Consider the following 27,402-nt stretch of genomic DNA (forward strand, 5'->3'; position numbering starts at 1 on the left):
CTCATGGGAACCATAGTCCCGGCAGGCCCAGCCGCCCTTTGCCCTTTGCCCTGAGCTGCGTAGTAGACATCCCAGCAGACTGTGCGCCTGCCGCGAAGTCTCATGGGAGACGTAGTCCCGCTAGGTCCACACTCACCCCATTGCCTGATGCGGCCTTCCCGGATGAGGCGGACTACACCTCCCGGCATGTCCCGCGGCCCAACGGCGGAGCGCTCAAAATGGCGGCCGCTGGCTCGCCGCGCGCGGAGCACGCCGGGAACTGTAGTTTCCCGCGCTCGGCATCCCCACGGCCCCGCGCGGCGCGGCGCGGCCCGGCGGACTCCATTTCCCGTGGTGCCCCGCGGCAGGCGGCGTTGGTGGGGGCCGGGGGGAGCTGCTGGCTCCGAGTCAGGCGCAGGCCGAGGCGGCGGCGCGGAGCGAGCGAGCGGCCTGGCTCGGTGAGTGGCGCAGACGGGGCGCGGGGCCGGCCGAGGGGGCGGTTGGTGCGGGGTGAGGTGAGGGGGAGGGGGCCCGTGTGGGGGAAGGGGGTGGCGGGAGCAGAGGGGCAAGTGTGGGGGCAGCGGGGGCGGGGGGGTTGAGGTGGCCCGTGGGGGGGGGCAAAGTGTGGGGGCAGCGGGGGGGCAGGGAAGGGGTGTTGGGTTGGGGGCGGGGGCAGGGAGGGGATAAGGATGGCGGTTGCGTTGCAGGAGCCCCAGCCCCCCGTCTGGGGACCCCCTCCCTCCCCACACGGCCCCCTGTGCTCTGTAACCCCGCTTCTGTCACCCCCCCGCCTCTCCCTGCCACAGAGCACTCTTTGGCCCCATCCCTTCCCCCTGCCCGGCCCCCCTCTGCGCACCCCTGGATGCCGGTCCCCCGCCCCCCGCAGGCTCCCTGGGGGCCTCCCTCTTGTACATGCTAACGTGCGTCTCGGGGGCCGCTCAGTTACCCAAAACCACTCGTGTTGGAGCTCGCTGTTTTGTTGCATGTGCCGGCGGGCAAAGGGCACCTTTGTGAGGGCCCAGGGACGCCTGGTTCCCTGGGAGGCGAGTGGGGTCCAGTGGGTTATCGCCAGGGGGCCAGGATCCTGGACTCCTGGGTTCTGACGTCGCCTCTCTCTCGCAGGTCTTGCAGGCACGGGCGGTGCTAGCCTGGCGGCGCCATGTACAATGGGATAGGGCTCCCCACTCCCCGGGGTAGCGGCACCAACGGCTACGTCCAGCGCAACCTGTCGGCCGTGCGGCACAAGAAAGAGCGAACCGACTACAAGTCGGAGGAGGAGCTCAGGAAGCTGGAGTCGTCTCTGGTCAAGAAGCCCAACCAGGAGATCCTGGACCATGAGCGCAAGCGCAAGGTGGAGCTGAAATGCCTGGAGCTGGCCGAGCTCATGGAGGAACAGGGGTACGTGGTGGGAGGTGCGCTGGGTCACAGGTTGGGGGGTGGAGATGGGGAGTCACACGTCGGGGAGGGGATGGGAGGTGGGAATCATCGGGGGGTCACCCATTGGGGTTGGGGGGATGAACAGAGCTAGGATGTTGCAGTCTGTGTGGGATGGGGAGGCCCCCGAAATTGGGGATTTTCACATTGTCTCCGGGACCAAGCTGAGTTTGGTTTAGGAGCTGCCGGGGAAGGGAAAAGTGGGTCACTGGTGCAGCCTCACTCAGGTGCCCCCTAACTCCCCTGGCGCCCTCTAATTCCCCCAATTCCTTTTTCCCAGCTACGCCGAAGGCGAGATTCAGGAGAAGGTGGCCACCTTCCGCCTCATGCTCCTGGAGAAGGACGTGGCACTGGGCAAGGAAGGGGAGCAGCAGACTGAGCAGAAGCCAGCGTGAGTATCCCCAGAGGGCCCCCCACAGTGAGGCTCACCCCGCAGCTCGCCTCCCTCTGCTGCTGCCAGCTTTGCCCCCAGTCCTACCGCTCTCTCTTCCCCTCCCCCCCCCAGGATCACTGAGACCCACCAGCTGGCCGAGGCCAACGAAAAGAAGAATGAGCGGCTGAGGGCGGCTTTCGGCATCAGCGAGAACTACGTGGATGGCAGCTCCTTCGACCCCAACCGCAGGGCTAAGGAGGCGGCGGCTGCCGCTGCCAAGCAGCAGGAGCAGCAGAAGCAGTACAGGTAGCGGCTGGGGCGGGGTGGGGCATTGGGGGTCACGTGCATGTGGTGCTGTCCCCTGCCAGGGTGGACGGCAGCTCTCCCTCCGTCTGGCCTGAGTTGCAGGCCTGGCCTCGAGCGGTGGGATCGCATACCACAGGGCACAAGCTCTAGGCCTGTCGCCCCAGGTCACAGGGGTTGAAGCGAGGCTGAGGCTGGACCCAGATGAACCCTTTATGCATGCTCTGTTTGTCCCCAGCCTGGTCCGTGAGTCCAGCAGCTCCCGCTCTCCATCCCCCAAGCAGAAGAAGAAGAAAAAGAAGAAAGACAGAGGCAGGTGAGTACCCGGACTCCTGGGTTCTCTCATAGCTCTGGGTGGGGAGGGGGGTTAGAGTGGGTGCTGGGAGGCAGGACTCCTGGGTCTCTCTGGTACCCTGGGACAGCATCTGACTCCAGCTGTGCTCCCTGCAGGTCAGAGAGCAGATCCCCTTCTCGAAGGGAGAGGAAAAAGAGCTCAAAGAAAAAGAAACACAGGTAAGGGACGGACTGGCTTGCAGGTTCAGGGAATGGGACACAGGACCTCTCTCCTCTGGGGACGCTGGCTCCGATCCGACCCCAGGGCGGGGACGGGGTGGGGAGCGGGCCCCGGGGTCTGTTAGTGGGGGGTGACTGGCACACAGTGGGGCGACGTGGCTCTGGTGACCCCGTGGTCTCTGTTCTCTGTCCAGGTCTGAGTCGGCCTCTAAGAAGAGGAAACACAGGTGAGTGGTTGCATTGGGTTTCTTACTGAAAGGGGCAGTGCTGGCCTCTGCCCGCAGGCGGATGGGGCGGGCGCTGTGGGATGGGCGCGGACCAGGGTGGGGCTCATCTGTGTTCCACTGTTCCTGTCACCTACTCAGGTCTCCCACTCCCAAGAGCAAACACAAAGCCAAGGAGAAGAAGCGGAAGAGGTACGAATCCTGTGTGCCCCCTCCCCCCACGCCGCAGCCAGTCCCCCCAGCCCTGTGCCCCCCACGCTGCCTGATTTCTCCCTGTCTCCGCCCTGTGCCCCCCCACACTGCTGCTAGTCCCCTCATGTGCCCCACATGTCACCGAATTCCTCCCCCGTCCACACCCCACATCAGATTCCTCCGGCCCCTTCGCCCCCCCCGTCAGTGCCACCGGATCCCCCCACCCCTGTCCGCGCCTCCCCCTGCCACTGGATCTCCCCCCACTCTGGCCTGCGCACCCTGAATCCCCCCTCCTCCGGCCTACACCCCCCATGCCACCCGATCCTGCCTTTCCCCAGCCTGCACTCCAAACGCTGCGCAGTTCCCATGCTGGCCACCCGCCAACACAGGTATTGTTCCCCCTAACCGACTGCATGCTCTCAGATCCACCAGCGAGTCTGCGTCCCAGAAAGGCCGAAGAGATCGCTCTTCCTCTCCAGACTCTTCCTCATCCTCAGACAGCTCGCGGAGCAGGTACGCCCCCTGCTGGCATGGCTAGGGAGGGTGGCGCGGGTGCAGGGAGTCCCGCCCCGAAGGGCTTGGTAGTGCTTCGGGGGCGTTGCTAATATTGTTGGTTTCTGACCCTTCCCTTTTGCTTCACCCCAGGTCTCGGAGTGTCACCGCCCAGAAACGGGCCTCCCGTCACAGTGTGACCCCCCCGGCACTGCCGCGGAGGAGAGCCGATCCTGAGGGCCCCCCGAAGGATGCCCCCAAGAGAGATCACTCTGCTTCTCCCGAGCGTGGCCGCGGCGCGCAGAGCAGTAGCCCCCGTGAGAGTCGAGATAAGCGAGAGGTGAGTGGGGGAGCTGGGAACCAGGACTCCTGGGTTCTGTCCTTGGTTATGGGAGGAGAATGGGGTCTACTGGTTAGAGCAGGAGGGCTGGGAACCAGGACTCCTGGGTTCTATTCAGGCTCTGGGAGAGGAGTGGGGGCTAGTGGTTCGAGTGGGTGGTGCTGGGGGTGTGTCTTGAACTCCACATTGTAGCAGCTCTCTCTCCTCCTCCCTGCAGAAGCCATCATCCCGGCGGTCCCCCCACCAGCGTTCCTCCTCCCTGTCGCCCCCCTCTGAGGGGAAGCAGAAGGACAAGGATCACCCCCAGCACCCAGAACGCAGATCTACCCCCACCTTGACCTCGGAGCACGAGCCTCGCCCCCTGCGCCGCTCTCCGTCCCCCGAGCTGGTCCAGGGGAGGGCCTCATCTGGCCACAGGCGCCCAGCCTCCAAGGAGACCAAGTCCCACCGTTCCTCCTCCCCGCCCCCCAAAAAGTTGGTGGCTGATCACCCCAAGAGCCCATCCCCCACGGCTGCCCTCCCAGCACCGGCCATGACCCGGAAGGCCTCCTCCCTTCGGCCGTCCTGCTCAGGCTGCGAGAGTGACGAAGACTCCTCCTCTTCTTCTCCTGAACGAGACAAGCCGGCTCCGAGCAGGCAGGAGAAATCGAGGGCCTCCCAGCGCCGGGGCCGCTCCAGTTCTTCCCCAGAGTCCACCCAGCCTGTCAAAGCTACTCCCAAGGGCTTGTCCCGGCGGGAGCGATCCAGCACCCCCGTGAAGAGCGCCAAAACCCGCTCTCTCTCCAAAAGAGACGCCAAATCACGTTCCCGGACGCCCCCTTCCCGCAGGGGGCGTTCCCGCACCCCACCCCGCCGGGCAGGGCGTTCCCGTACCCCGCCCCGCCGGGGGGCCCGCTCCCGCACGCCTCCAAGACGGGGCCGGTCCCGATCCCGCAGCCCCCAGTGGAGAGCCAGGTCCCGGAGCCCTCAGAGATGGGGACGGTCCCGTTCCCGCACTCCCCCCAGGTGGGGCAAATCCCGCACACCCCAGAGGAGAGGGAGATCTCGTAGCCCCCAACGACGAGGGTGGTCCCGCTCCAGGACACCCCAGAGGCCTGGTTGGTCTAGGAGCAGGAACACGGCGAGGCGGGGTCGGTCGAGGACCCCGCCCCGGCGAGGCCGGTCCCGGTCGAGGACCCCGCCCCGGCGAGGCCGGTCCCGGTCGAGGACCCCGCCCCGGCGAGGCCGGTCCCGGTCGAGGACCCCCCCCCGGCGAGGCCGGTCCCGGTCGAGGACCCCCCCCCGGCGTGGCCGGTCCCGGTCGAGGACCCCGCCCCGGCGAGGCCGGTCCCGGTCGAGGACCCCGCCCCGGCGAGGCCGGTCCCGGTCGAGGACCCCGCCCCGGCGAGGCCGGTCCCGGTCGAGGACCCCGCCCCGGCGTGGCCGGTCAGGGTCCTCTCCCAGGCAGGAGAAATCACTGATTTCAGTCCGGGGGTGCCGCGCCGGGTCATCGGCCGAGCGGAGGAAGAAATCCAGGCTGCCTCTTCGGCGAAGCCGATCAGACTCATCACCAGAAGTGAAGCAGAAATCCAGAAAAGTGTCAAGACGCAGCCGCTCCACATCAACTCCTCGGCCACAGAAGAAATCCAGATCATCGCTCAGGAGGAGCCGCTCTGGCTCGTCCCCTCGGCCAAAAAAGAAATCCAGATCATCCCCTCGGAGGAGTCGGTCAGGGTCTTCTCCAGCTTTAAAGAAGAAATCCAGAACTCCACCCAGGAGGAGGAGGAGGAGGTCTGGACTGTCTCCGGCACTCAAAAAGAAATCCAGATCACCAACTAGAAGAAGCAGGTCTAGATCATCTCCAGAAATGAAGAAATCCAGATCGCCGCCAAGACGAAGGAGATCTGGATCTTCTCCACTGGTGAGAAAGAAATCCAGATCGTCACCGAGACGAAGCAGGTCTGGGTCCTCGCCAGTGGTAAAGAAGAAATCTAGATCGCCCTTGAGACGAAGCAGGTCTGGATCCTCAGTGGTAAAGAGGAAATCTAGGTCGCCTCCAAGACGAAGGAGGTCTGGGTCCTCTCCCATGCTGAAGAAAAAGTCTAGATCACCACATGTGAGAGACCGATCTGGATCATCTGCAGCGGTGAAAGAGAAATCTAGATCACCCCCGAGACGTAGCAGATCTGGATCCTCTCCAGCTGTGAGAGAGAAGTCTAGATCGCCCCCAAGACGTAGCAGATCTGGATCCTCTCCAGCAGTGAGAGAGAAGTCTAGATCGCCCCCAAGACGAAGCAGATCTGGATCCTCTCCAGAACTGAAAAAGAAATCCATATCACCCCCTGTGAGAGGCAGGTCTGGCTCCTCTCCTGAGTTGAAGAAGAAACCCAGTTCTCCTCTAAGGCAAAATAGGTCTGGATCTTCACCAGCAGTGGAAGGGAAATCCAGATCGCCAGGCAGAAGCAGATCTGGATCTCCAGAACTGAAGAAGCTATCTAAGACCTCTCCAAGACACAGTGGTACCGGGTCTTCTCCAGTGATGGAAGAGAAATCTATTTTGCCTCCAAGATGCAGCCAGTCTGGGTCCGCTCCAGAACCGATGAAGAAATCCAGATCACCTCCCACAAGGGGCAAGTCTGGATCCTCTCCAGAACTGACAAAGAAATCCAGATCACCACCTGCGAGAGTCAGGTCTGGATCCTCTCCAGAACTAAATGAAAAACCCAGGTCATCCCCACTCCCAAGACAAAGCCAGTCCGGATCCTCTCCAGAACCGAAAAAGAAATCCAGATCGCCTTCAGTATGTGTTAAACCTGGTGCCTCTCCAGGGGTGAAAGAAAAATCCAGATCTCCCCAGCCATGGCGAACCCGATCCACAGCCTCTCCAGAAGTGATAAAGAAACCCCCATCACCACCCGTGAGAGGGCCCTCTGCAGAGCAGGCAAAATCCAGATCGCCTCTCTTGCTGAGTGGATCTGGATCGTTGTTGATGCTGAAAGGGAAATCCAGCTCGCCCCCAAGACGCAGCCGATCTGGATCTTCTCCAGGGTCAGGATGCAAACTTGGAGCAATTTCAAAACACAGCAGGCCCGTGGCTTCTCCAGAAGTTAAAGAGCTAGCAAGGATTTCAGCAAGTCAGGTCAAGCCAACGTCTTCTCCTGAGGCAAAAGATAAATATAGAATGTCCCCAAGAAGGAGCAGATCGGGATTGTCCCCTGGCACCAGAGAGAAATCCAGAACACCTCCGAGCAGCTCAGAGTCTTCTCCAGACCGGGCAGAAGTATCCCAATCACCCCCGAGACGCAGCAGGTCTGAGTCGCCGCCCAGGCCTCGAGAGAAATCCCGGTCGCCGCCCAGGCCTCGAGAGAAATCCCGGTCGCCGCCCAGGCCTCGAGAGAAATCCCGGTCGCCTCCAAGAGAGAGTGGGTCTGCCTCGCCCCCCCGGCCTCGAGAGAAATCCCGATCGCCCCCCAGGCCTCGAGAGAAATCCCGATCGCCCCCAAGACGGAGTGGGTCTGCCTCGCCCCCAGGCCTCGAGAGAAATCCCGATCGCCCCCCAGGCCTCGAGAGAAATCCCGATCGCCCCCAAGACGGAGTGGGTCTGCCTCGCCCCCCAGGCCTCGAGAGAAATCCCGATCGCCCCCCAGGCCTCCAGAGAAATCCCGATCGCCCCCAAGACGGAGTGGGTCTGCCTCACCCCCCAGGCCTCGAGAGAAATCGCGATCGCCCCCCAGGCCTCAAGAGAAATCCCGATCGCCCCCCAGGCCTCGAGAGAAATCCCGATCACCCCCAAGACGGAGTGGGTCTGCCTCGCCCCCCAGGCCTCGAGAGAAATCCCGATCGCCCCCAGGCCTCGAGAGAAATCCCGATCGCCCCCCAGGCCTCGAGAGATATCCCGATCGCCCCCAAGACGGAGTGGGTCTGCCACGCCCCCCAGGCCTCGAGAGAAATCCCGATCGCCCCCCAGGCCTCGAGAGTTTTCGCGATCGCCCCCCAGGCCTCGAGAGAAATCCCGATCACCACCAAGACGGAGATCTGTCTCTCCCCCCAGGCCTCGAGAGAAATCCCGATCGCCCCCCAGGCCTCGAGAGAAATCCCGATCACCACCAAGACGCAGCAGATCTGTCTCACCGCCCAGGCCTCGAGAGAAATCCCGATCGCCCCCCAGGCCTCGAGAGAAATCCCGATCGCCCCCAAGACGCAGCAGATCTGTCTCACCGCCCAGGCCTCGAGAGAAATCCCGATCGCCCCCTAGGCCTCGAGAGAAATCCCAATCGCCCCCAAGACGCAGCAGATCTGTCTCACCACCCAGGCCTCGAGAGAAATCCCTTTCTCCTGCTAGGTATGGCAGTTCCGGCTCATCTCTGAGATCTAGAGAGAAATCCAGGTCTCCGGCAAGGTACAGCATTTCCAGCTCGTCCTTAAGACTTCGAGAGAAATCCAGATCCCCTCCAAGGCGTGGCAGGTCTGGCTCCTCTCCGAGACCTCGAGAGAAGCTGGGGGCGTCTCCCAGAAGCAGCCACTCTGGGTCATCTCCAGAGAGACCTAAGGGGGTGACAAGGCGTGGCCGGTCCAGCTCCCCCTCTAGAAGGGGGAAGTCGAGATCTTCCCTGCGGCGAGGAAGATCCAGGTCGTCACCCAGGAGAACCCGGTCCCGGTCCATTTCCAGACGAGGCAAATCCAGAAGCTCCCTGCGGCGGGAGCGATCCGCCTCGTCACCAGGCAGGAGCCGCTCGAGATCCACCTCACGCTTCTCCCACCGCCGGGAGCGCTCGCCATCCTCTCCCCGCCGTGGCAGATCCCGCACGCCACCCCGCCGTGAGCGAGCCGGGTCTTCCCCCCACCGCGGTGCCTCCCGGCAGCTGCGCTCCCGCTCACCGCCGAAACTGGATGTCTCCCGCACCCCAGCTTCTTCCTACCACGGCCGGTCGAAGGCATCGCCGTCCAGGACCCGCTCAGCCTCGGGCTCGCCGAAACGAGCTGGGAGGAGATCCCGCTCACCGCCGGTGCTGGAGAAATACCCCAAAGTTGGAGTGGCTGAGAAGATGACGCCAGGCAAAGCCAGAGCCGAGAAGATGCCGCCTGTGGTGGTGGCACCCGTCCAGCGTAGCCGGTCCCACTCCCCGCCTGCGCCTGACGAGGTGTCTCCCAAAGCTAGGAAGGCCCATTCTCCTGCCCCCAAGATCCTCTCCCCGCGGCTGGAGGGGCCTCTCGGGGTGGTGAGGAACGGAGGTCCGGCGCCTGCCTGGACCCTGAACTCTTACCCTGCAGCCCCTGAGGGCTCCCCCCCTGCTGGCCGCCTCCCCCTGGCCAAGGCGCCAGAGAAGGTCAGGTCTTCCTCCTCCTCTTCCTCTTCCTCCTCCTCCTCCTCCCACAAGATGCCCAGCCCCGCGCCTGCCCCGCTCCCGGTGCTGGCTCCCAAGGAGGAAGGCGGGGAAGGACCCAAGCTCAAAGCGGAGCCGCCAGTCCTGGAGGAGTCCGGGGAGCTGCCAGACAAGGCCCGGAGTGGAGCCCTCAAGCCACTGGCGTCGCTGCCCCCACCGCCCCGCACGCCCTCCAAAGAGAAGAGAAGCTCGTCCACCTCCTCCACATCTTCGTCCTCCTCCTCGTCGTCCTCCTCCTCCTCGTCCGACTCCTCGTCCTCCGACTCCAGTTCCAGCTCCTCCGAGTCCAGCCACCCCTCACCAGGGAGCAAGGGGCCTGACGTGGAGATGGCGCAGAAAGAGTGAGCCCCCTTTCTTCCCCCCCCGCTCCCCAGGGTGCCCCCCTGTGGCCCCCCGCTGCCCAGGGCACCCTCTTCAGCCTCCCCCTGCTCCCCACGGTGGGGCTTCCCCCTTGTGGCCCCCCTGCTCCCCATGGCTGGGCGCCCCTTGTGGGGCCCCTATTCCCCATAGCACCCCCGCCTTCTCTCCCACTCCCTGTGGTGGGGCGCCCCCCTTCTGGCCCCTCCCACTCCTGTTGCGCCCCCCTTCCGGGCTCCCCACTCCATTCCTTGCGCCCCAGCCCAGTGCCCCCTGTGTCCATCCCCCTTTCTCACTTTGCCCCTGTCCACAGCCCCCTGAGCCCGGCGCAGCGGGAGCCGGCCCGCGAGGGGCGCCCCCTGGAGGTGGCCAAGCGGAAACGCCGTTCACGAAGCTCCAGCAGCTCCAGCAGCAGCTCGTCATCGTCATCATCCTCTTCGTCTTCCTCGTCTTCCTCTTCCTCCTCCTCCTCCTCCTCGTCTTCCTCCTCTTCCTCCTCCTCCTCTTCATCATCGTCCTCCCCCAAGCTGGGATCCCAGCTGCAGCTCAAGGCAGCCACCAAGAAGCCCTCGCCCGAGCAGAGGCGGTAAGCAGGTGGCCCAGACGCCTGGGTTCCCGTTCTTCCAGTGCTAGTCCTGACCTACGTTGGGAGACAGGGGTGTGGAAAGGTGTTCCTAGCCCGGACACCTGGGTCCCCGTCCTCCTAGGGGATGGGGGTTGTCAGCCCGGAGGCCTGGGTCCCTGTTCTCCCTGGGGGGCAGAAGCATGGTGGGCTGACCCTGAGGTCCCTCCCCCAACCTGCCCCATGTGCTGCTGGTGCCCTCTGCAGGGGGCATCCTGGAGTTGCTGTCTCACCTACCACCCATTACCCCCCCAGCTCCCGGAGCCCCCGGAAGCCGATCGACTCCCTGCGCGACTCGCGCTCTCTCAGCTACTCCCCGGCCGAGCGGCGCAGGCCCTCCCCCCCAGAGGCCCCTCCAGCCCTGCGGGACCGGCACAGGTAGGTGTCTGCTGGAACAGCTGGGCCCAAGCCCCCAAGGGACCATCTCAGGCCCGGGGGACACGTGGGGGGGGGGGCTGGGGAGGGGGGAATTGGGGGCCTGGGAGGGAAGGGATTGAGGCCTTGGGGAGCAGGCTGGGGTGGGGTTTGAGGTGGGGGTCAAATCTGTGGGCCCCACTGACCCTCCCCTTACCCGGCCACCCCCCCAGTGACAAACCCTCCCAGAGAAGCCGACGAACCAGCAGCCGCTCCCCGGGCCGCAAGCGCAGGCGGGAAACGCCCAGCCCCCCCCACGTCGCCCACCGCCGAGCGTCCCGGTACGAGGGTCTGAGACCAAGCTGTATGGGCCTGTGTGTGGGTCTGACCTGGGAGCAGGGAGGGGGTGGGATACGGGCTAAATGGGTCCATAGGGCTGATGGGCAGGGGGACTGGGTACTGGGTTGGAGGGCCCATGGGTCTGATCTGGGAGGTGGGGGGATACCGGGGTAAATGGGCCCATTGGGCTGATCAGGAGGGGCAGGGAGGAGGTGGGATACCTGGGTAGATGGACCTGTGGGGCTGAGCCATTGAGACCTGCATTTCCCCCCTTTCTCCACCGGGGGGCAGACCTCGCCTTGCATCGCCTTAGCCCCGCCCCTTTTCTCTTCCCTGCAGGTCTCCATAGCCTGTGGGCTCCGCCCAGCCTCCAGCAGCGGCACTTGAGCGGGGGAGGGGGCTCCGGCAGCAGCCGCCTTCCTTTTCATTGGCTCCTCCCCTTCCTTCCCCCTACCCCTGATTGGTCAGCGACTACGTCCCGCCCCCTCGGCTGCTGGGGCCCCTCCCCGTCGTGGCTCGAATCTCGTTTTTTCCCATGTGAGCGTTTCAGTTTTTTCTCTTCTGTGAGTTTTACCGATAAAAAAAACCCGACAAAACTTCTGTGTTTTGAGATGAGGGGGGCGGTTTGGGTTGATTTAGGCAAAAAATGGTTAAAGAGGAAAACACAAAAAAAGAGGGGGTGGGGGGCGGGCCTTTGGGGAGGGGGAGCAGGAAAGCCGGCTTGATTTTGGCGTTTCTCAGTCAGGGGACAGGGAGCTGGGCGGCTGACGAGATCCCGCCTCGGTGGCAGAACCCCCCATTTTGTGGCACGGTTCCTCTACATTTCTGGGGTGCAGCCCCCCTCTTTTATTTACCCACATTTACAGGCTCATGTCCCCCATCCCAGCACCCCCAAATTGCTCTCATGGAGGGCGAGGAAGTTGGTTTGAATTCGCCTCACCACTCAAATGTGGGGAGTGCATCATCAGACTCCCCACGGGGATCCCTTCATAGATCTTCGGGGGTACGGCGGCAGCAACACCCCCAGTTCGAGGGCGTAGATCTGCCCTCTTGGGAGCCGCCTCCCAAATTAGACTCACCGTTAAGGGGGCATAGGTGCTTCCAGTTAAACGGTGGGGAGCCTCTTCTGATGCTGAGAGGGGGCAGAGATGGGGTTCATTGGAGACCCACAACCAGAGCTGTGGTGCATGGGGGGGGGGGGGCTATTTGGGGCGCTGTCAGCAGGGCCGCCCCTGCGCAGCTTTGGAATGTAAGCGGCGGGGGAGCGGCGAGCGGGCTGAGAAACCCTGAATTGGGGGGCGGGCAGGGCCGGGGGCAGAGAAGTTTCTTCACGTTTCTTAAAAGCGTTTAATTTTTTTTAATCTGTACAGCAAGGAGACTTTTTCTGTGAAATAAACGACCAAATGCAGAGCCTGCGCCCCTCCCTTTCCTGGGGCCTGCGCCTTGTGGGGGCGGGGGGCCCCCCCTCGTGCTCCCCCCAGGCAGTGATCCTGGGGTTATGGGATGCCCGGAGGGGGGAGTTTGGTGGTGGGGAGAGGGGGTCCGGGTCTGGAAACCCCATCTGGAGCCACCCACGCCTGTAGCCACAAGGGGGCAGCGCTGCCCTGCCAGGGGGGTGGGACAAACCACGTCCGGCCCCGGCCCCCTCAACAGTTGGTACGGGCTGGAAAGTCCCATTTTCTCACCCCACCCCCAACCACCTGCTAGCTCTGCCCTGGGTTTCCCCACCCAGCTCTGCTGGTGCCCCTCACTCCTGACCCGCAGTCCCTCCTGAGCTGAACCCTGGGCTCGCACCCCTCCCCCTACTCTGCTGGTGCCCCTCACACCCAACCCGCAGCCCCCTGTGAGTCCAGCAGTGGGCCCCTCCCCCTACTACTTGGCTGGTGCCCCTCCCGAGGCCCAGCCCTGGGCTGCCCGGCCAGACCCTGCCCTGCTGGTGCCCCTCTGTGCTGTCCCCCTCCCTAGGGGAGGGCAGGTGGTTGGCACAGTTTGTGCACAGCACTGCAGGGAGAGGGGTGGCAGCTCCGTAGGGGGCCCTGATACCCCAGGGCAGTGCTAGGGGGCGCTGTCGGTTAAACACCGTTTTAAGATGAAGCGTTTCCCTTTGAAGAGGTCACTGAGCCCCGGACTCTGGGCCCGGGCCCAAACGAGGGGCTTCTGTTCTGCCCCTCTCAACTCCCTCTCAGCACTAGAATGGACTTTTCCTCGCCCTTTGTGTTGCAAACTTCTCTGCGGCATTCCTATGCGGCACTTCCCCAGCTGCCTCACCCTAGAGGCGGCTGCATCTCAGCGCCCGACAAATGAATTCCAGGAGGCAGGTTATTGAGTTTTTCTCTTTCAATACAGTACTTTATTTGAATACACACGGGGGCTGAGGCACGGTCCCTGCATCACTCCACCCTGAGTTTGTATGGATAACAACCTTCTACAGCTGTTGTGCCCCAGCAAAATTTTTAAGCTCCCCTGCCCACATCCCCCGCTGGCAGTGGGTAGCAAGGGCTCTGGGGCTGCAGGGATCTTCATTTCTCTTGCTGCTGCACTCCCTGGAATCTCAGGGGGCACTTCTTTGCCCCCCCTCCCCCATCCTGGATACTGGATTCCTCCATTCTGATACCACGACTTCTCTTCACTCCTCGCTCTTCTCCAATGCCAGGATACCTGGGTCATGCTCCCACCCTGGTGCCAGGATCGTCTTTGACCCTGGATGCCTGGGTCACCTCCCCTATAGCCAGGTCCCTTGAGTACTCTTCCCACCCCAGCCATGGAACCCAGACTCCTGGGTCCCCTTCCAGTGCCCCGGCCTCTGGCACTGGGAACCACCCACCACATTTCTCCCCCAAACCTGGAGCCCTGGTTATCTTCCTCCCAGAAGCCACCCACTCTCCGCCCTGGGCCCGGCCTCCTGGGTCCCAGTCCCCCAACCCTAGCCTCTTTTTCCTTTGACGTCCCAGACTGTTGGGGTTCCCTTCCCCCACCCTCCCTGGCGCCTGGATTCCTGGGTCCCCAGCCCCTGCGGCGCAGCTGTCTCTCTCTCTTCCGTTGCTCACAGTACACTCATCCATAAAGTAGGAAACACTACACTGGACGCTGCGGTTTAGTAGTGCTTTCTACTTTATGGAGGAGTCCACTGTCCGTATCGCTGCCACGCGTCATCCCCCGACGGGCACCGCCCTGTGCCAGGCTCCAGCTGCAACTCCCTCCCAGCTCATCCCTTAGCCAGCACCCGCTGCCGGCGCTCCCTGGCTGGGTAAACAACAGGGAGCCACACGCAGGGGGGACCAGTTCAGGGACCTTGTGTAGGATTGTTAGAACCCAGGCATCTGGGCTCCCGCCTCTAACCCACCAGACCAACTACCCTCCCAGAGCCGGGGAGAGAACCCAGGTGTCCAGGCTCCCAGCACCCTGGGCTCTAACCACTAGACCCCACTTCCCTCCCCTAGCTGTAGGTTGATATAATTAGCAACAAAATGATGTATGGTGATCGTTATAAGCCTATGATCACTTATCGAGAACAACAGCAAACCATTACTCTGATCACCAAGTTATTAATTCTCTAATTACAATATTAAAATATAGGTCCCAACTCTGCTTAAATCGTTGAAATTAAAATGATCAAATGGCTCTTGATTAGCTCAAAGGTCGATCCTTGGCAGGTGAGGAAAGTACAATGGGGTGCAAGGAATTCACTGCCTCCACTCCCTCTGTCACGCCGCAGTGCTTGGGATCCTGATTAAATTGCTGATTAGCAAATGCTGATTGCTAAATATTCAATTGCTCATCATAGGCCATTAAGACCCATCATTAATTTTAGTCCCTAATTACAAAAAGGCCTTTCCGGACTTCAAATACCTGATTTTGGAAGGACTAATTATTCGAAAGCACAGAGAGCAGAATAGAAGATGCACCGTGTAATTGAAGAGAACAGTTTGCTGGGGTGTGTCTAATAATTGCAAACTGAATCATTCAAATCGCGGCTAGTTTTCCAGCCGGCCGCTGGCGCCGTCCAGTGCCGCGTGTTTGGGGGTGACTGAGCAATTAGACGACTGTGCTTGAACGAGGAAAGGAAACAGAAACGACGTAGGATGAGCCTGGCCCCCACTTGCTGCCCCCTGCAGGGAATGCGGCGTAAGCCCCCAAAGGAAGAGGCTGACAGAAGGGAGTTAGCAGTGGGGACACCTCAGAAGGGGGGGGCCCAGAAGGAGGGGAAGAGGAACCTGGGAATCTGCACCCCTCCCTCCAGAATCGGGGCCCGGGACAAGGCCCACCCCCTGCAGCAGGGGAAGTGGCAGCAAGCGCCATTTTGCTGTTGCATAAACCACGGTGTGGCCTAGAAACAACTTCCCCTCCTGGGGGGTGCACTGGGCCCCAGACCCTCCAGCAACCCCCCCGGTCCCCTCCAATCAGCTCCAGAACTGTGGACACCGAGACGCAGGGAGCGGAGGAGGGGATAGACCCAGGCATCCTGGCTCCCTGCTCTAACCACTAGACCCCACTCTCCTCCCACCGCCAGGGAGGGAACCCAGGAGTCTTGCATCGCCATAGAGTGAGAAACCCACCTGTGCCTGTGGCGGGCCGAGGGGGCGCCGGTCACCAACCTGCAGGGGAGAGAGAGCGAGGAGCCGGTGATGGGGCTTTTTATGGTTGACCCGGGGCCCTCCCACTACATGCCCCTCCCCAATCCCGCACCGGTCATGTGATCGGCCACCCTCCCCTCCCCCTGAAACCACAGGAAGTGGGGGGCCCCGGCTCAAAGTGGAAATTCCAGCCCCTTCGCCCAGCTCAGCGTGGAGCGTCACCCCCCAGCGCGGCGCTTAACAGATCTGGCCCCACATGGTGGGAGAAAGGGGATCTCAGTCCCAGGAAGGGGAACAAGCCCCCCCGGTTCCTCCAGGCCCCTTACAGGGATGGGCGAGAGTCAGCTGGGGTAGCTCTGCCGGTGCCGCTCACTCCCGACCCCCAGCCCCCTATGATCCCAGCCCTGGACTCTCCCCGTACCCCAGCTCCGCCAGTGCCCCTCACTCCCGACCCACAGCCTCTGCTAGCCCAGCCCTGAGCTGCCATGGGATTTTGGCTGAATTCAGAGGCAGAGGCCTATAAATTCCTTTCACTTTCCATTTCTGCTCTGTCAGGACTCCTGGGTCCCTGATTCCGGGAGAGGAGTGGGGTCTAGGGGGTTAGAGCAGGGGGGCTGGGAGCCAGGACTCCTGGGTTCTCTCCCTAGCTCCTGGAGGGGGTCAGCATTGATGGCTGCCCCAGGACATGGGGGGTGGGTACTCTGGACCTGTCCCCTTCACTCCACTCTCTCCCCCAGCTGGGCTTCGTGTGCTAAGAACTGGTGCTGTGGGGCACTGGACACAGAGGGGGGCAGAGGGTGAGTCTTGCTGTGCCCTACAACCCCAACTCCCCTGGCCCTACGTGGGTGGGCTGTTTCTGCCCCACATACAGAATAACCTGTGTCCTCAAACCCCAGATGGCCAAACGCCCTGACTCCGCCACCCCCTCCCCTGCCCCACACCGGCCTGGCCTGGTCTAGGCTTACTGGAGAGCAATGGAGTTGGCTGGAGGACAGATAGAAAGGGCTTATCACCCCCTAGAGCCCAGACTCCCCTTGCTACCTCCCAGCCCCCATCCCCATCTACCCCTGCTGGCTCCCTGCCCCCCACCTCCTCTTCCCCTCCCCCCAACATGCTCAGTTAAGAGTGTGACCTTAATTTGGGTGGTTGTGGCGTGTCGGGTGCTAGTGTGAGTGGAAAATGTATAACATTGGCGGGGAGAGCAGGGCCGGGAGTAAGGGGCACCCGCAGAGCTGGGGGCGGGGCCAGGATGGGGTTAGCAGGGGGCTGCAGGTTGGGAGTGAGGGGCACTGGCACAGCTCAGGGGGGATGGGGCCCAAAAAGTGTAGGCTTGCCTCCCCCCCACACCGACCCCCAGGGCCTGCTTCCTCTTTCTGTCTCTGGGGGTGGGTGGGGCTGGGCTGATTCGAGTCGGGAGAACTGAACCATAGCTGAGGAGAGGGGGTTGGGGGGGGCGTCGCTCTGCAGCTGTTCCCCAGCCACCCCCACCCCAGAGCTGGCTTCATCTCGGCGCTGGGGGGCAGGGTGCAGGAGCTTTCTGGAAAGCCCAGAGAGTTGGGGGGGGGGGGGACTGCTGCTCCTCACATGGGACAGGAAGTTGTGTCAGGGCCTTTGGGACAGGAAGTGGCTTCCGCCTTGAGACTCAAATGGCTTCCTGGAGATAAAGAGCTTTTCAGCAGGTGGAGAAGGCGGGGCAGGTTTAGGGGGCCCATGGCAGCAGGAAGAACCCAGGAGTCCTGGCTCCCAGCCACCCCTGTTCTAACCCCTAGACCTCACTCCCCTCCCCCAGCCGGGGAGAGAAACCAGGAGTCCTGGCTCCCAGCCCCTCCCCCCCGCTCTAACCACTAGACCCCACTCCCCTCCCAGAGCTGGGGAGAGAACCCAGGAGTCTTGAGCCCCCGGACGTGGCCCATCTGGCCAGGGCCCCTGAGCAGCGAGCGGGTCAGGGTCGGAGCTTATGCCCTTATATGGGTACAATTGGCCCTGGGGGGGCCTGCCGAAGCGCCAGGATGTGGCTGAGCTGCGACTTCTGCTATTTTCAGGGCCTTGGTTTGTAGATGGGGGGGGGGGGGGGTGGCAGGGCGGGAGCTGCTGGGTCTGGCGGGGGCTGCAGCGGACGGTTGGGGGGAGGGGCTGGCGGGGGGTGGGGAAAGGGCTGGGGGGGATATTTTTCCCCCAGTGTCTGGGTTTCGGGGGCCTGGTGCCCTGAGGTGCCCCCCTCCCGCCTCCTCCCCCTGGCAAAATCCTGCCGCGGCCCCGACACACAATCCCAGTCACCCGTTGGGGGCACAACTGGGCGCAGGGCGGCCTGGAGAATCACGCAACAGTGCCCCCCCGTCCACCTCCCCAGCTGTCCCCTCCCTCTCCCCCGGCTCTAGACTTTTCCATGACTCGGCCGATTTGAAACTGCACCCAATGGGTCCCGCCCCGCCCCGGCGCTGCCGGCTGCACCGAACCGCAGCGTGGTGACGAGAAGGCCGGAAACGCAGCCCGGCAAATATAGAAACAGCCCCCCGCCCCCACCAGCCCTGCTGGCGCCCCTCACTCCCAACCCGCAGCCCCCTGCTAAGCCCCCAGCTTTGCCGGCGCCCCTCCCTCCCGACCCACAGTCCCGGCTCTCTGTTGCATTGGAGCCCAGGCTGCAAGCCCCTGGCCGGGTTTCAGGTTCCCCCCCCCCCACCCCACACCCTTCCCCAGCCTCTTGGTGGGACCCCTGTGCCAGGAGGTGGCAGGAGGCAGGGAGCAGCTGTGTTTTGCAGCATGCCGGGGGCTCCCCCCTCAGCCCAGGCACGGGTTCCTGCCCGTTGGGCTGGGCCAACTGGTCCATGGTGTCACCTTCCTCCCCCCGCCCCCCCTCTCCATTTGCAAGTGCAAGGCTGGCCATTGCTGGGGGGGGGGGGGGGAGCTCATCAGCTGTTCCCTGGGGCGACGAAAGAGGCTGTTCCGTCAAGTTTGTACGAGGCCGCTGCCTGCCTCAGTTTCCCTCTGGCTGTTGCATTGCCCAAAGGGCGCCCGCAGCTCCTGGGCCAGCGCAGGGTGTGGTGGGGGCCCTGATGGGGAGGGGGGTAAGTGGTTGTCAGGAGCTGGCAAACCAGTGGCTATTGAGGCAATGATTGGGGGCGGGCTAGAAAGACAAGAAACCCCCGTCCCCCTCACCCAGATAACCGCTCCAGAAACACCCTACCGGCTGGCAACCCCGGCAGGGGCAGTGGGGGGGGGGGGGGGGGAGGGCCTGAGTGGGGCCGAGGGGACTGTGATGTAACCTCTGCCCCTCTGGGCGACCCCCACGGCTGGGCGGCAGCTGGGAAGTTGGTGCCTTGTTTGGGAGGGGAGGGTGTCTGCAGGTCCCCTGTTGTGCCCGGACGGGGGGCTGGATTTGCTAAAATACCCGGCAGCACGGCTCAGAGCCGGGGCGAGTGACTCGGCCTAGCGCCAGGGGACAGACATGGCTGGGGGGTGCTGGTGTCTGAGCGGGACCCATCACCGGCAGGGGGTTGCCCTTGGGGGCCTGGCCGACTAGCAGGGCTCCTGCCCCCCCAGGGGCTGGTGGCCAGGACATCAATCCATGGGGGGGGCTCTGGGTTTTGGGGGCTGTGTGGGGCCAGGATTTCCTATAGGGCAAGAGGGGCGCAGCAGAGGCAATGAAGGGGGGAGCCAGCACAGATCTTGTGAAGCTGCCTGTTCTACCCTGCCCCCATCCCACCGCCCCTCCCCCCTTAGGCACCTCTGACCCCCACGTTGCCCCCGCTCGTCATGTGGCACGACCGCTGGCCCACCACCTTCTCACCCGCCACTGTGACCTCTTGACCCCACACTGACACCCCCCAACTGACTCTGATGGCAACAGCCCCATGAGTGCGTGACTCCCCCACGTGGCTCCGTGGTGCCCCTTTGTCATCCACCCCCTTCGTTTTGTGTCTGCTCTTCAGCCCTTAGTGACCTGAATTGACCCCCAGGAACTTTTGAACCCCCCCCCCACACATTGACCCCTCTTGTTACCCCAGATGACCCCACATTGACTCAGTTGCTGCCCCATGACCTCAGCTTGCCTCGGCGCTGCGTCCCATAGATCCCACATTGAACCTACGGTGACAGCTTCACAGCCACTTGCCCTGCCCTCCCCCACCTTGATGCTACCTCATGTGACCCCCCTGTGATCCTCATGGCCTGTGTAATCACCCCATTGTAATCCACCCATGAACGTGTGCCCCACATTGCCCAAGTTTGAAGGCCTGCCCCTGCTTCAGTGACCTCACGTGACCATTTGACCCCCACATTGGCCCTGCTGTTACCCCCTGTGACCTCTTGACCCCTACATTGAGTTGTTCGACCCCTCGTGACCTCGCACGACTTCCTGACCCCATGGTGACCCTGGCATGACCTCTTGACCCCACACTGCCCTTGTTGTGACCCCATGCGATCACACTTGACCCCATTTGGACCATATTCACATACCCCCTGCTTGGGGGTCGCTCCCTGGCTCAGAGCCAAGCAGCTGCCCCTATGACTCCCCCTCCAAGCTGGTGCCAGGACGCTGAGATGGGCCGAGCCCCCCATAAATCACCCTATAGAGGGGATGGTGCACATGCGGGGTGGGGGAGGCTCATCCCTTAGATGGGTCCAGCCCTGCCTGCAGGTGGAGAGCGCGCCGCATCAGAGTTAAGGGGGGGGGGTAGACGGGACCCCTGGGGCTCCGCATATCAGTGTTGCTAATGAGGGACCCCTGCATTACAGGGGAAGCCCAGTGACACCCTCCCTATCAGCAATGGGAAGGGAGGTCTGTGTGTTACAGGGGCACCCAATATCAGTGAGGGGTAGAGGGGCCTGCCAGCCCCCCCAGGACCTATGCTATGCGCCCCACATTTGGAAGAGTCCCTTTGAGGAACCCCTCTGCCATGCCAGACCCTTAGGGTGTCCCACTCTTCCTGCAGGGTCAGCAACATAGCCTTTAGGGAGAGCCCTCCACGTCTCCCCACACCTGATCCCCCAGGGGCTCTGCCCAGCTTCTCCTCGGGCCCGCCCCTCCCACCCAGCTGGGTCGGGCCCTGTTGAGTCGGCTCAGCCCTGCAGGCGACACGCCTGCCACTGACTCTTGGGACACGGCCGCGCAAGCCCAGGGGTCGAGCCGGGCTCAAGCCGAATCCCCACCCACGTGGCACTAACCCAGGCGCCCCAGCCTCCTCCACGGGCAGAGGGGCTGAGTCTGAGTGACGGCGGGAGCCAGGGTTTGGTTCCTGGACTGTGTAGACGCAGGCCCACTGGACGGGTGCTCTGGGAACCCAAGGAAAACATTCCCCAGGCCAATGTGCGCTCCAGCGGCTGCGTTTTGGGGGGCGCTAAGAAGTCTGGGGGACACTGGTCGGGCTCCCACATGCCTGCTGCAGCGTAAAGGCTGGAGCCCCAGGCTGGGACCTGGGTTTAACTCCTCCCTGCCCGGGGTTCTTGCTGAGCGTAGCCGCTCAAGCCTTAGGTTAACAACGCAAGGGCTGCAGTGTGGACAGAGCCTCCTGCTGCGCTGATGGCAAACGTCATCCTCTCCACTGGGGGAAACTGAGGCACAGGCAGGTTACATAAAAACACGACAACAAACTCCACCTTTGTCAAGGGTCTTCCCCTTTTGAGGCCGAACTGAGCAGGGGCATCTGAGCCAGTGACCGGGGGTGTTTGATCCCATAAGGGCAGCTGCCACCCTGCAACCTTTGGGTTTGAAATGGGGTGGTGTCCTGCCACGATGTCCTCCCATCGTCTGCCATGAGGTGAGGGGTTCCACCTTCCCCCATGGGTCAGCTGGCCTGGGGTGCCTGTTCCCCTAAGCTGGGGTAGTGACCCATTGAGCTTTAGGGGTGAGGGGAAATCAAGGTAGGTTTGTCTCCCCACAGAGCTGGTCCTAACCCAGCTGTATCTCCAGCCTCTGGTGGCCCAGAGGTGCCGGGAACTCTCCCACCTTCGCAGCCCCCCTCCGGCTTCTGCCACAACCCCAGGGCTGCGTGTGCACAAGGACCCCATTGCCCCTTTTGGGGCTGCCCCCAGAACAGAGCCTGGGCTGTGATTTCGCCCCACCAGGGCAGCGCCACGCTCTGACAAGGTGTCGCCATCACCAGCCGCAGACTCTCGGCTCCTTTCTCCTCTGGGGCTCCCCTGACACCCCCTCCGAGCCCCCCCAAACCTGGGGCAGATGCAGACATCACCTGGGGTTTGTCTGACTGAGGGCAAACGTAGGACTGTTCCCCTCCTGGGGAAACTGAGGCACACATGGAGGTCATAAAAATTACAAGAATCTTCTATTGTCACAAGTTCCCTGTGGTACAAGAGTGCCCAGGGGTACCCCAATATCAGAGATGGGAACGGGGGGCCCTGTGTTATAGGGAAGTCTTGAGTCACCCCAATATCAATTATGGGAACAGGGGGCCCTGTGTTATGGGGAGCCCTGGAGTGATGGGAACGAAGGGCCCTGTGTTATGGGGGAGCTCTGGAGCACCCCAATGTCAGTAATGTGAAGGGAGGTGTCTTGTGGGTAATAAAAGGGAACTGGGGGCACCCCGCTCTCAGAGGGGGTGCAGTGGGTTACTAGGCGGAAGAGCAGGGTGGAAGAGATGGGGGGCTGGCATGGTTAGAGGGGTAGGACATCCTGCTGGACTTTGAGGTTTGAGGAAGGCAACCCCAGGACCCTCCAAAACTCAAAGTTTAGGGGCTCCCCAGAGTATTATGGGGGATCTCTGGAGTGGTAGATACCCTGCAAGGTAGGGATAGAATACAGAGTAACCTAAACAAACTGGAGGATTGGGCCAAAAGAAATCTAATGAGGTTCAACAAAGATAAGTACAGAGTCCTCCACTTAGGAAGGAAGAATCCCATGCACAGCTATAGACTGGGGACCGACAAGCTGGGCAGCAGCTCTGCAGAAAAGGACCTGGGGGTAACAGTGGATAAAAAGCTGGATATGAGTCAGCAGTGTGCCCTGGTTGTCAAGAAGGCTAATGGCATATTGGGCTGCATTAGGAGGGGCATTGCCAGCAGGTCATGGGAAGTGATTATTCCCCTCTATTCGGCATTGGTGAGGCCGAATTTAGAATATTGTGTCCAGTTTTGGGCCCCCCACTACAAAAAGGATGTGGACAAGTTGGAGAGAGTCCAGCGGAGGGCAACAAAAATGATTAGGGGGCTGGAGCACAGGACTTATGAGGAGAGGCTGAGGGAACTGGGCTTGTTTAGTCTGCAAAAGAGAAGAGTGAGGGGGGATTTGATAGCGGCCTTTAACTACCTGAAAGGGGGTTCCAGGGAGGATGGGGCTAGGCTGTTCTCGGTGGTGGCAGATGACAGAACAAGGAGCAATGGTCTCAAGTTGCAGGGAGGGAGGTCTAGGTTGGACATTAGGAAAACGTTTTTTACTAGGAGGGTGGTGAAGCACTGGAATGGGTTACCTAGGGAGGTGGTGGAATCTCCATCCTTAGAGGTTTTTAAGCTGAGGCTTGACAAAGCCCTGGTTGGGATGATATAGCTGAGGTTAGTCCTGCTTTGAGCAGGGGGTTGGACTAGATGACCTCCTGAGGTCCCTCCCAACTCTAATATTCTATGATTCTAACCCCACTGTCAGACGCCAGAGCCGGGTAACACAAAACCAGCCAAACCTTTATTGTCTCCAAAGCGAAGAGAAGGTGGGTTTGGGGGGGGACTCACGGAGGGGGTTTGATCCCAGGCAGGGGGAGGGACAGCGATGTGGCTGTGTGTTGGGGGGTCGGGGGAGACATCCTGGGAGACAGGGGGTCACTGCGCGTCCCCCCCCCCATTCTCACTGCACGGCCTGTTCGTTCGCGCTGCTGCTGGAGTCTTGGGGTTTCATGACATCGGGGAGCTCCGGGGGGCTAGAGAAGGGGTCGATGCGGAGAGCCTCGAAGGAGTCATCTGGAGAAGGGGGGGGGGAAGAGGGTTAGAGAGGCAGGATCAGCCCTCCAGGTTCCCCATGGCCTCTCCCCCCAAGCACTCACCCCCAGCTCGGAAAGCCAGGCCCACCGTGGCCGGCGCCTGGGGCCGAGCTGTCTGGCTGGTGAAGCCGCAATCTCCGAGCGTCTTGCTGTCATCCAGCAACTGGTCATCCTGGGACGGAGAGAATGGAAAGAGTGGAGCAGTGTGGTGCCAGAGACATCGAGATACAGCCGCCTCTGGGGCGGGGCAACTGGGGAACAGCCGCATATAACGCCACCTGGGGATGGCTCTCAGTGCCGAGATGCAGCTGCCTCTGGGGTGGAATGACTGGTGCACTGGGACCAACTGCCAAAGGAGAGCACCCCCGCCTACCTATCTCTCCCTGCAGCCGGTGTCCACTACCCAGCATCCAACCTGCCCTACCAGCATGGTGTCCGCTGTCCACTCCCTGCCCCATGACGGCCCCTGCCTGGCCCCCAGCCTGCTCCCCGCCCCGCACCTTGTAGAGCCGCTGCTCCTCGGGGGGCCGCTTGAGGATGCCCTCCACGATGCGCTTCAGCTCATACACGGTGCTGGACTCCTTGGCGTCGGTGAAGATGGTTGTCTTGTGGCGCCGGATCATCAAGAACACGTCCTAGGGGCAGACACGGACACGCGACTCAGCGCCAGGGCCCGCCCCGCCCCCATGCCTCAGTTTCTCTCCTGACAACGCCAGGCCCCCCCCCCATGCCTCAGTTTCCAACCCCCCCCCGCCCACGTGCCTCAATTCCCCCCCCCCGACGTAACACCAAGCCCCGCCTCCTGTGCCTCAGTTTCGCCCCCGGATCAGCGCCAGGCCCCGCCCAGACGCCCGTGCCTCAGTTCCCCCCCTCCTCCGGCTCGGGGCCGCGGGGATAGCTGGGAAGGGCCCTGCTCAGGGGGGCGGGTCCCGGGGCTGGGGGAATCCCGGCGGGGAGAGGGAGGAGCGGCCGGGGCGGGGGGGTCCCGGCGGAGGAGGGATGGGGTGGGATGGGGTGGGGGAGGGGAGGGGAGGGTCTCTCTCTCTCTCTCTCTCTCTCACCATCCCGGCCGCTCCCCGCTCGCCCAGACGCAGCCGCAGCCCCCGCCGGCTCCGCCACGGTCCCAGCCTGCACCGCGCGACCCACCACGCACGGCGCGCGGCCCCGCGCTGGCCGCCATCTTGAGAGAGACGGCGCCGCTGCCGTGTGGCGAGGGGCAGGTCAGCGGAGCGGCAGGACCAATGGGGGGAGGGGGAAGGGGAAGCGGCCATGCTGGGAAGGTAAATTCCCCAAGTTCTGGGGCGGAACGCCAACGAGCAGCCATGTTGGGACGGTCACGTCAGCCTCCGACCTCCACAGCGCAGGGGGGCGACATGTTGAGAGGGTCAAGCGCACAGCGGAGTTCCTGGAAAGGTCGAAGTTCAGGGAAGCCGTGACCGCAGCCATCTTGAGAAGGTCCGATGCCCTCGCGGGGCCCGGCTCCGCCGCCATGTTGGGAAGGTCAACAGAGTGTATGGGGGAGCACTCAGCCAGGACGCCTGGGTTCTAGTTCCTCCCTTCCCCCGTTGCGCCAGGCGCTGCACAGACTCCTCTCCCGCCCGGAGATCTGCGGGCCCAGCCAGAGACTCTTCCCCAGAGTCTAGCCAAGACCCCCCTGGCTGGGGCGGGAGGGAGCCAAAGGACTGTGGGGACCCTGGTGCCCGAGCCCGGGCGCCGCCCTGGCCAGAGTGGGGCTCCTGGGGCAGATCCAGCCGGGCGGGAGACCTGCTGGGGCGGGGAGAACACCTTCCCGTCCCCCGGGGCCTGGGCCTGGGCCTGGGCCTGGCTTAGTGGCTCTGGGTCTCCTGACAGGCCCACCCATTTCACGTGTCCCAGACGAGCCCGTTCCCAAAGGCCTGTCCCCTGTTGATCAACGTCCCTCCTGAATTGTGGGCACCAGAACTGGACCCAGTTCTCCAGCCGCAGCCACACCAGTAGACTCCTTGGGTTCCCTGGTGTTACCCGCAAAAATCTAGGGTATCCGCCTATACCCTACCGAACCGTGACCCAATCAATGCTACCCCCACCCTTTCTCTACTGAGGGCTTGGGGTGTCAGGCACCTACCCATACCCACACCCACGGGGCTCAGAGAAAGCCTGGTCAATTTAAGTACCTGCCCCGGTGCCTGTACACATGGGTATCTACGGGTCTGCAGGATCTTTCCCCAGTGAAAGAGCCTTACACAGCTGTGCTCTAAACATCTATTTATTAGCAACACACAGAACATATACACCAAGCAAATCTGTTATGCTCCCCACTCTCAGAATACAGACAAACTTTCACCCAATGGCCAGTCGGGATCCGTTCGTCTGGGCTTGCCGGCGATGTCTCTGCACCTTACCGTCATGCAGAGGGGCAAGACTTCCAGCAGCTTGATGTTGAACTGCAGTCCAGCGATGGTTCCCCCAAAAGCTTTGTTTTCCATTTACATTACATAGGTAAAACGAGCGACCTCCTTTAACTCAAACCTATCACATTATTCAATACCTCTAGGTAACAAAATTTAACCAATCATGCACTGGCACCTATGTTTTCTCCTCCCTGCTCAAGTCTTTTTTTCCATTTTATTTCTTATGCCCAAATTGTAATTTATTTATGATCTTTGTTTGTGGTGGTCAGCATAAATTCACTGGTCAGAGCCCATCTTACCTATTTTATCATTTGCTGGGTTTTTCTGTATCCTCCCTAAACTTCCCAGTGCCTGGGTGTCTGTACTTTATAGCCCTTGGTGTTATAACTCATGTTAGGGGCACTCCTGAGGTGGGGGTGCTTTACCAGCAGCAGAGCATTTTTTCTTAGTTTCAGTTGTGAAATCCCAGAGTTTCACCCCAGGCTGGTCAAAACTAGTTTAATTTCAGGGTGAGTTAGGTCCCAGGCCTACATGTTATGGGGGTGAGTTACGTCCCAGGCCTACACTGGGGTCTGCAACCACCCAAACACACCAAGTGGATCCAGGAGAACATGCGCGGGGGGGGGGGGGGGTGACTTTCAAGGTGGTGAATTTCACTTCAAGCAGTGGGGTGGCCGTGTTAGTCTGTATACAGCAAAAACAAAGAGAGTCCTGTAGCACCTTAAAGACTAACAAATTTCTGCAGGCATTAGCTTTTATGGGCTGCAACCCACTTCGTCAGATGCGTGAAACTCTGAGCAGTGCCGGTCTCTTTGCCACCTTTCCCACTGCCCTTCTCCTCGTGGTGCTTCTGCACCTGACCATCTGGCCTCAGGGCTCCCAGTGCACACCAACCACTCCTTGACCCAGACACCCCCCCTTTATTCCGTCCCCCTCCCCAGTTAATATTGCAATGAGAGACCCCTGTGTTTGTACGCGGGGCTTTCTGAGATATGCTGCTGTGGAAGATCTGCATGGTTAAACACGCACTGGCTGTAGCTGTTGAAGAGATGACAGAAAAGACTTGCCAGGATAATAAACACAGTGAATCACAAGCTACTGCATGTCTGAATTCCCAGTCAGGAGGGAATGGGACATGTGGGGGCCTCTAACAAAGATGGCTGGAGGCCTGAGATGTAGGAGTAGATCCCAGAGGGGGTGGTGATACAAGCACACATCATCAGCCTGCTGGCCTCTCTGCACCAGACCTGCCCCACTGTTTGAATATAAATGTACCCCAGGCCTGACTCCCTTCCAAGTGTCTCCCTCTGGTGTCCAGCCCTGATCCTTCATTCCCAAAGCACCAGCAGACTGTAGTTCACCAGTTTCACTTTAGCTCCCTTCACCTACAGCACCCAAGTGCTGTGAGAGTAAAACAAAAGGAAATTTATTCTAGAAAGGAGAGAGATTCAGCTAGAAATGCATATGAGGGATGGGAACAAATGGTCACATACAAAACAAACTGGAAAATGCAAACTAGGGCCTACCCCCATCAATTTCCTAGCTAGCAAAGTAGAGCATCACCCCAAAATTCACTCTTTTGCAACGTTTGCTAGCAACCCGGAGTCAGGACCCCAGGATTGTTATTCAGC

The 27,402-nt window shown here is 61.8% G+C and overlaps 2 protein-coding genes across 2 annotated transcripts; one reads left to right on the forward strand and one right to left on the reverse strand.

Moving 5' to 3' along the window:
• The first annotated feature begins 315 nt into the window (after positions 1-315).
• On the forward strand, positions 316-12,156 carry SRRM2 (serine/arginine repetitive matrix 2). Its single transcript, XM_067565709.1, is given in 16 exon segments — positions 316-437; positions 1,102-1,377; positions 1,694-1,804; positions 1,919-2,092; positions 2,328-2,405; positions 2,540-2,602; positions 2,797-2,829; positions 2,968-3,018; positions 3,442-3,531; positions 3,664-3,850; positions 4,068-7,007; positions 7,009-9,554; positions 9,884-10,156; positions 10,448-10,570; positions 10,780-10,887; positions 11,225-12,156. Coding segments are annotated over 15 exon segments (7,026 nt in total). The 5' UTR covers positions 316-437; positions 1,102-1,138; the 3' UTR covers positions 11,235-12,156.
• Positions 12,157-23,067: 10,911 nt separating this feature from the next.
• Positions 23,068-24,652, reverse strand: ELOB (elongin B). The gene is made up of 4 exons (XM_067565727.1): positions 24,443-24,652; positions 23,882-24,016; positions 23,445-23,553; positions 23,068-23,361 (listed from the first exon to the last, which is right to left on the reverse strand). Exons 1-4 carry the CDS (start codon positions 24,650-24,652, stop codon positions 23,249-23,251), a joined length of 567 nt encoding a protein of 188 aa, XP_067421828.1. The 3' UTR covers positions 23,068-23,248.
• Positions 24,653-27,402: the final 2,750 nt, after the last annotated feature.

The sequence above is a fragment of the Emydura macquarii genome, unplaced genomic scaffold, assembly GCF_026122565.2.
Source record: "Emydura macquarii macquarii isolate MOO-44397 ecotype Brisbane River unplaced genomic scaffold, CSIRO-AGI_Emac_v2 contig_2696, whole genome shotgun sequence".
In the NCBI taxonomy this organism is placed as follows: Eukaryota; Metazoa; Chordata; order Testudines; family Chelidae; genus Emydura; species Emydura macquarii.

Coding starts and splice junctions, on each gene's coding strand:
- ELOB (XM_067565727.1), bottom strand. CDS start 24,652: ATGGCCGCTTCCCCTTCCCCCTCCCCCCATTGGTCCTGCCGCTCCGCT. Junction 23,554..23,881: donor AGGAGCAGCGGCTCTACAAG/GTGCGGGGCGGG, acceptor TCTCCGTCCCAG/GATGACCAGTTGCTGGATGA. Junction 23,362..23,444: donor CCTGGCTTTCCGAGCTGGGG/GTGAGTGCTTGG, acceptor CCCCTTCTCCAG/ATGACTCCTTCGAGGCTCTC.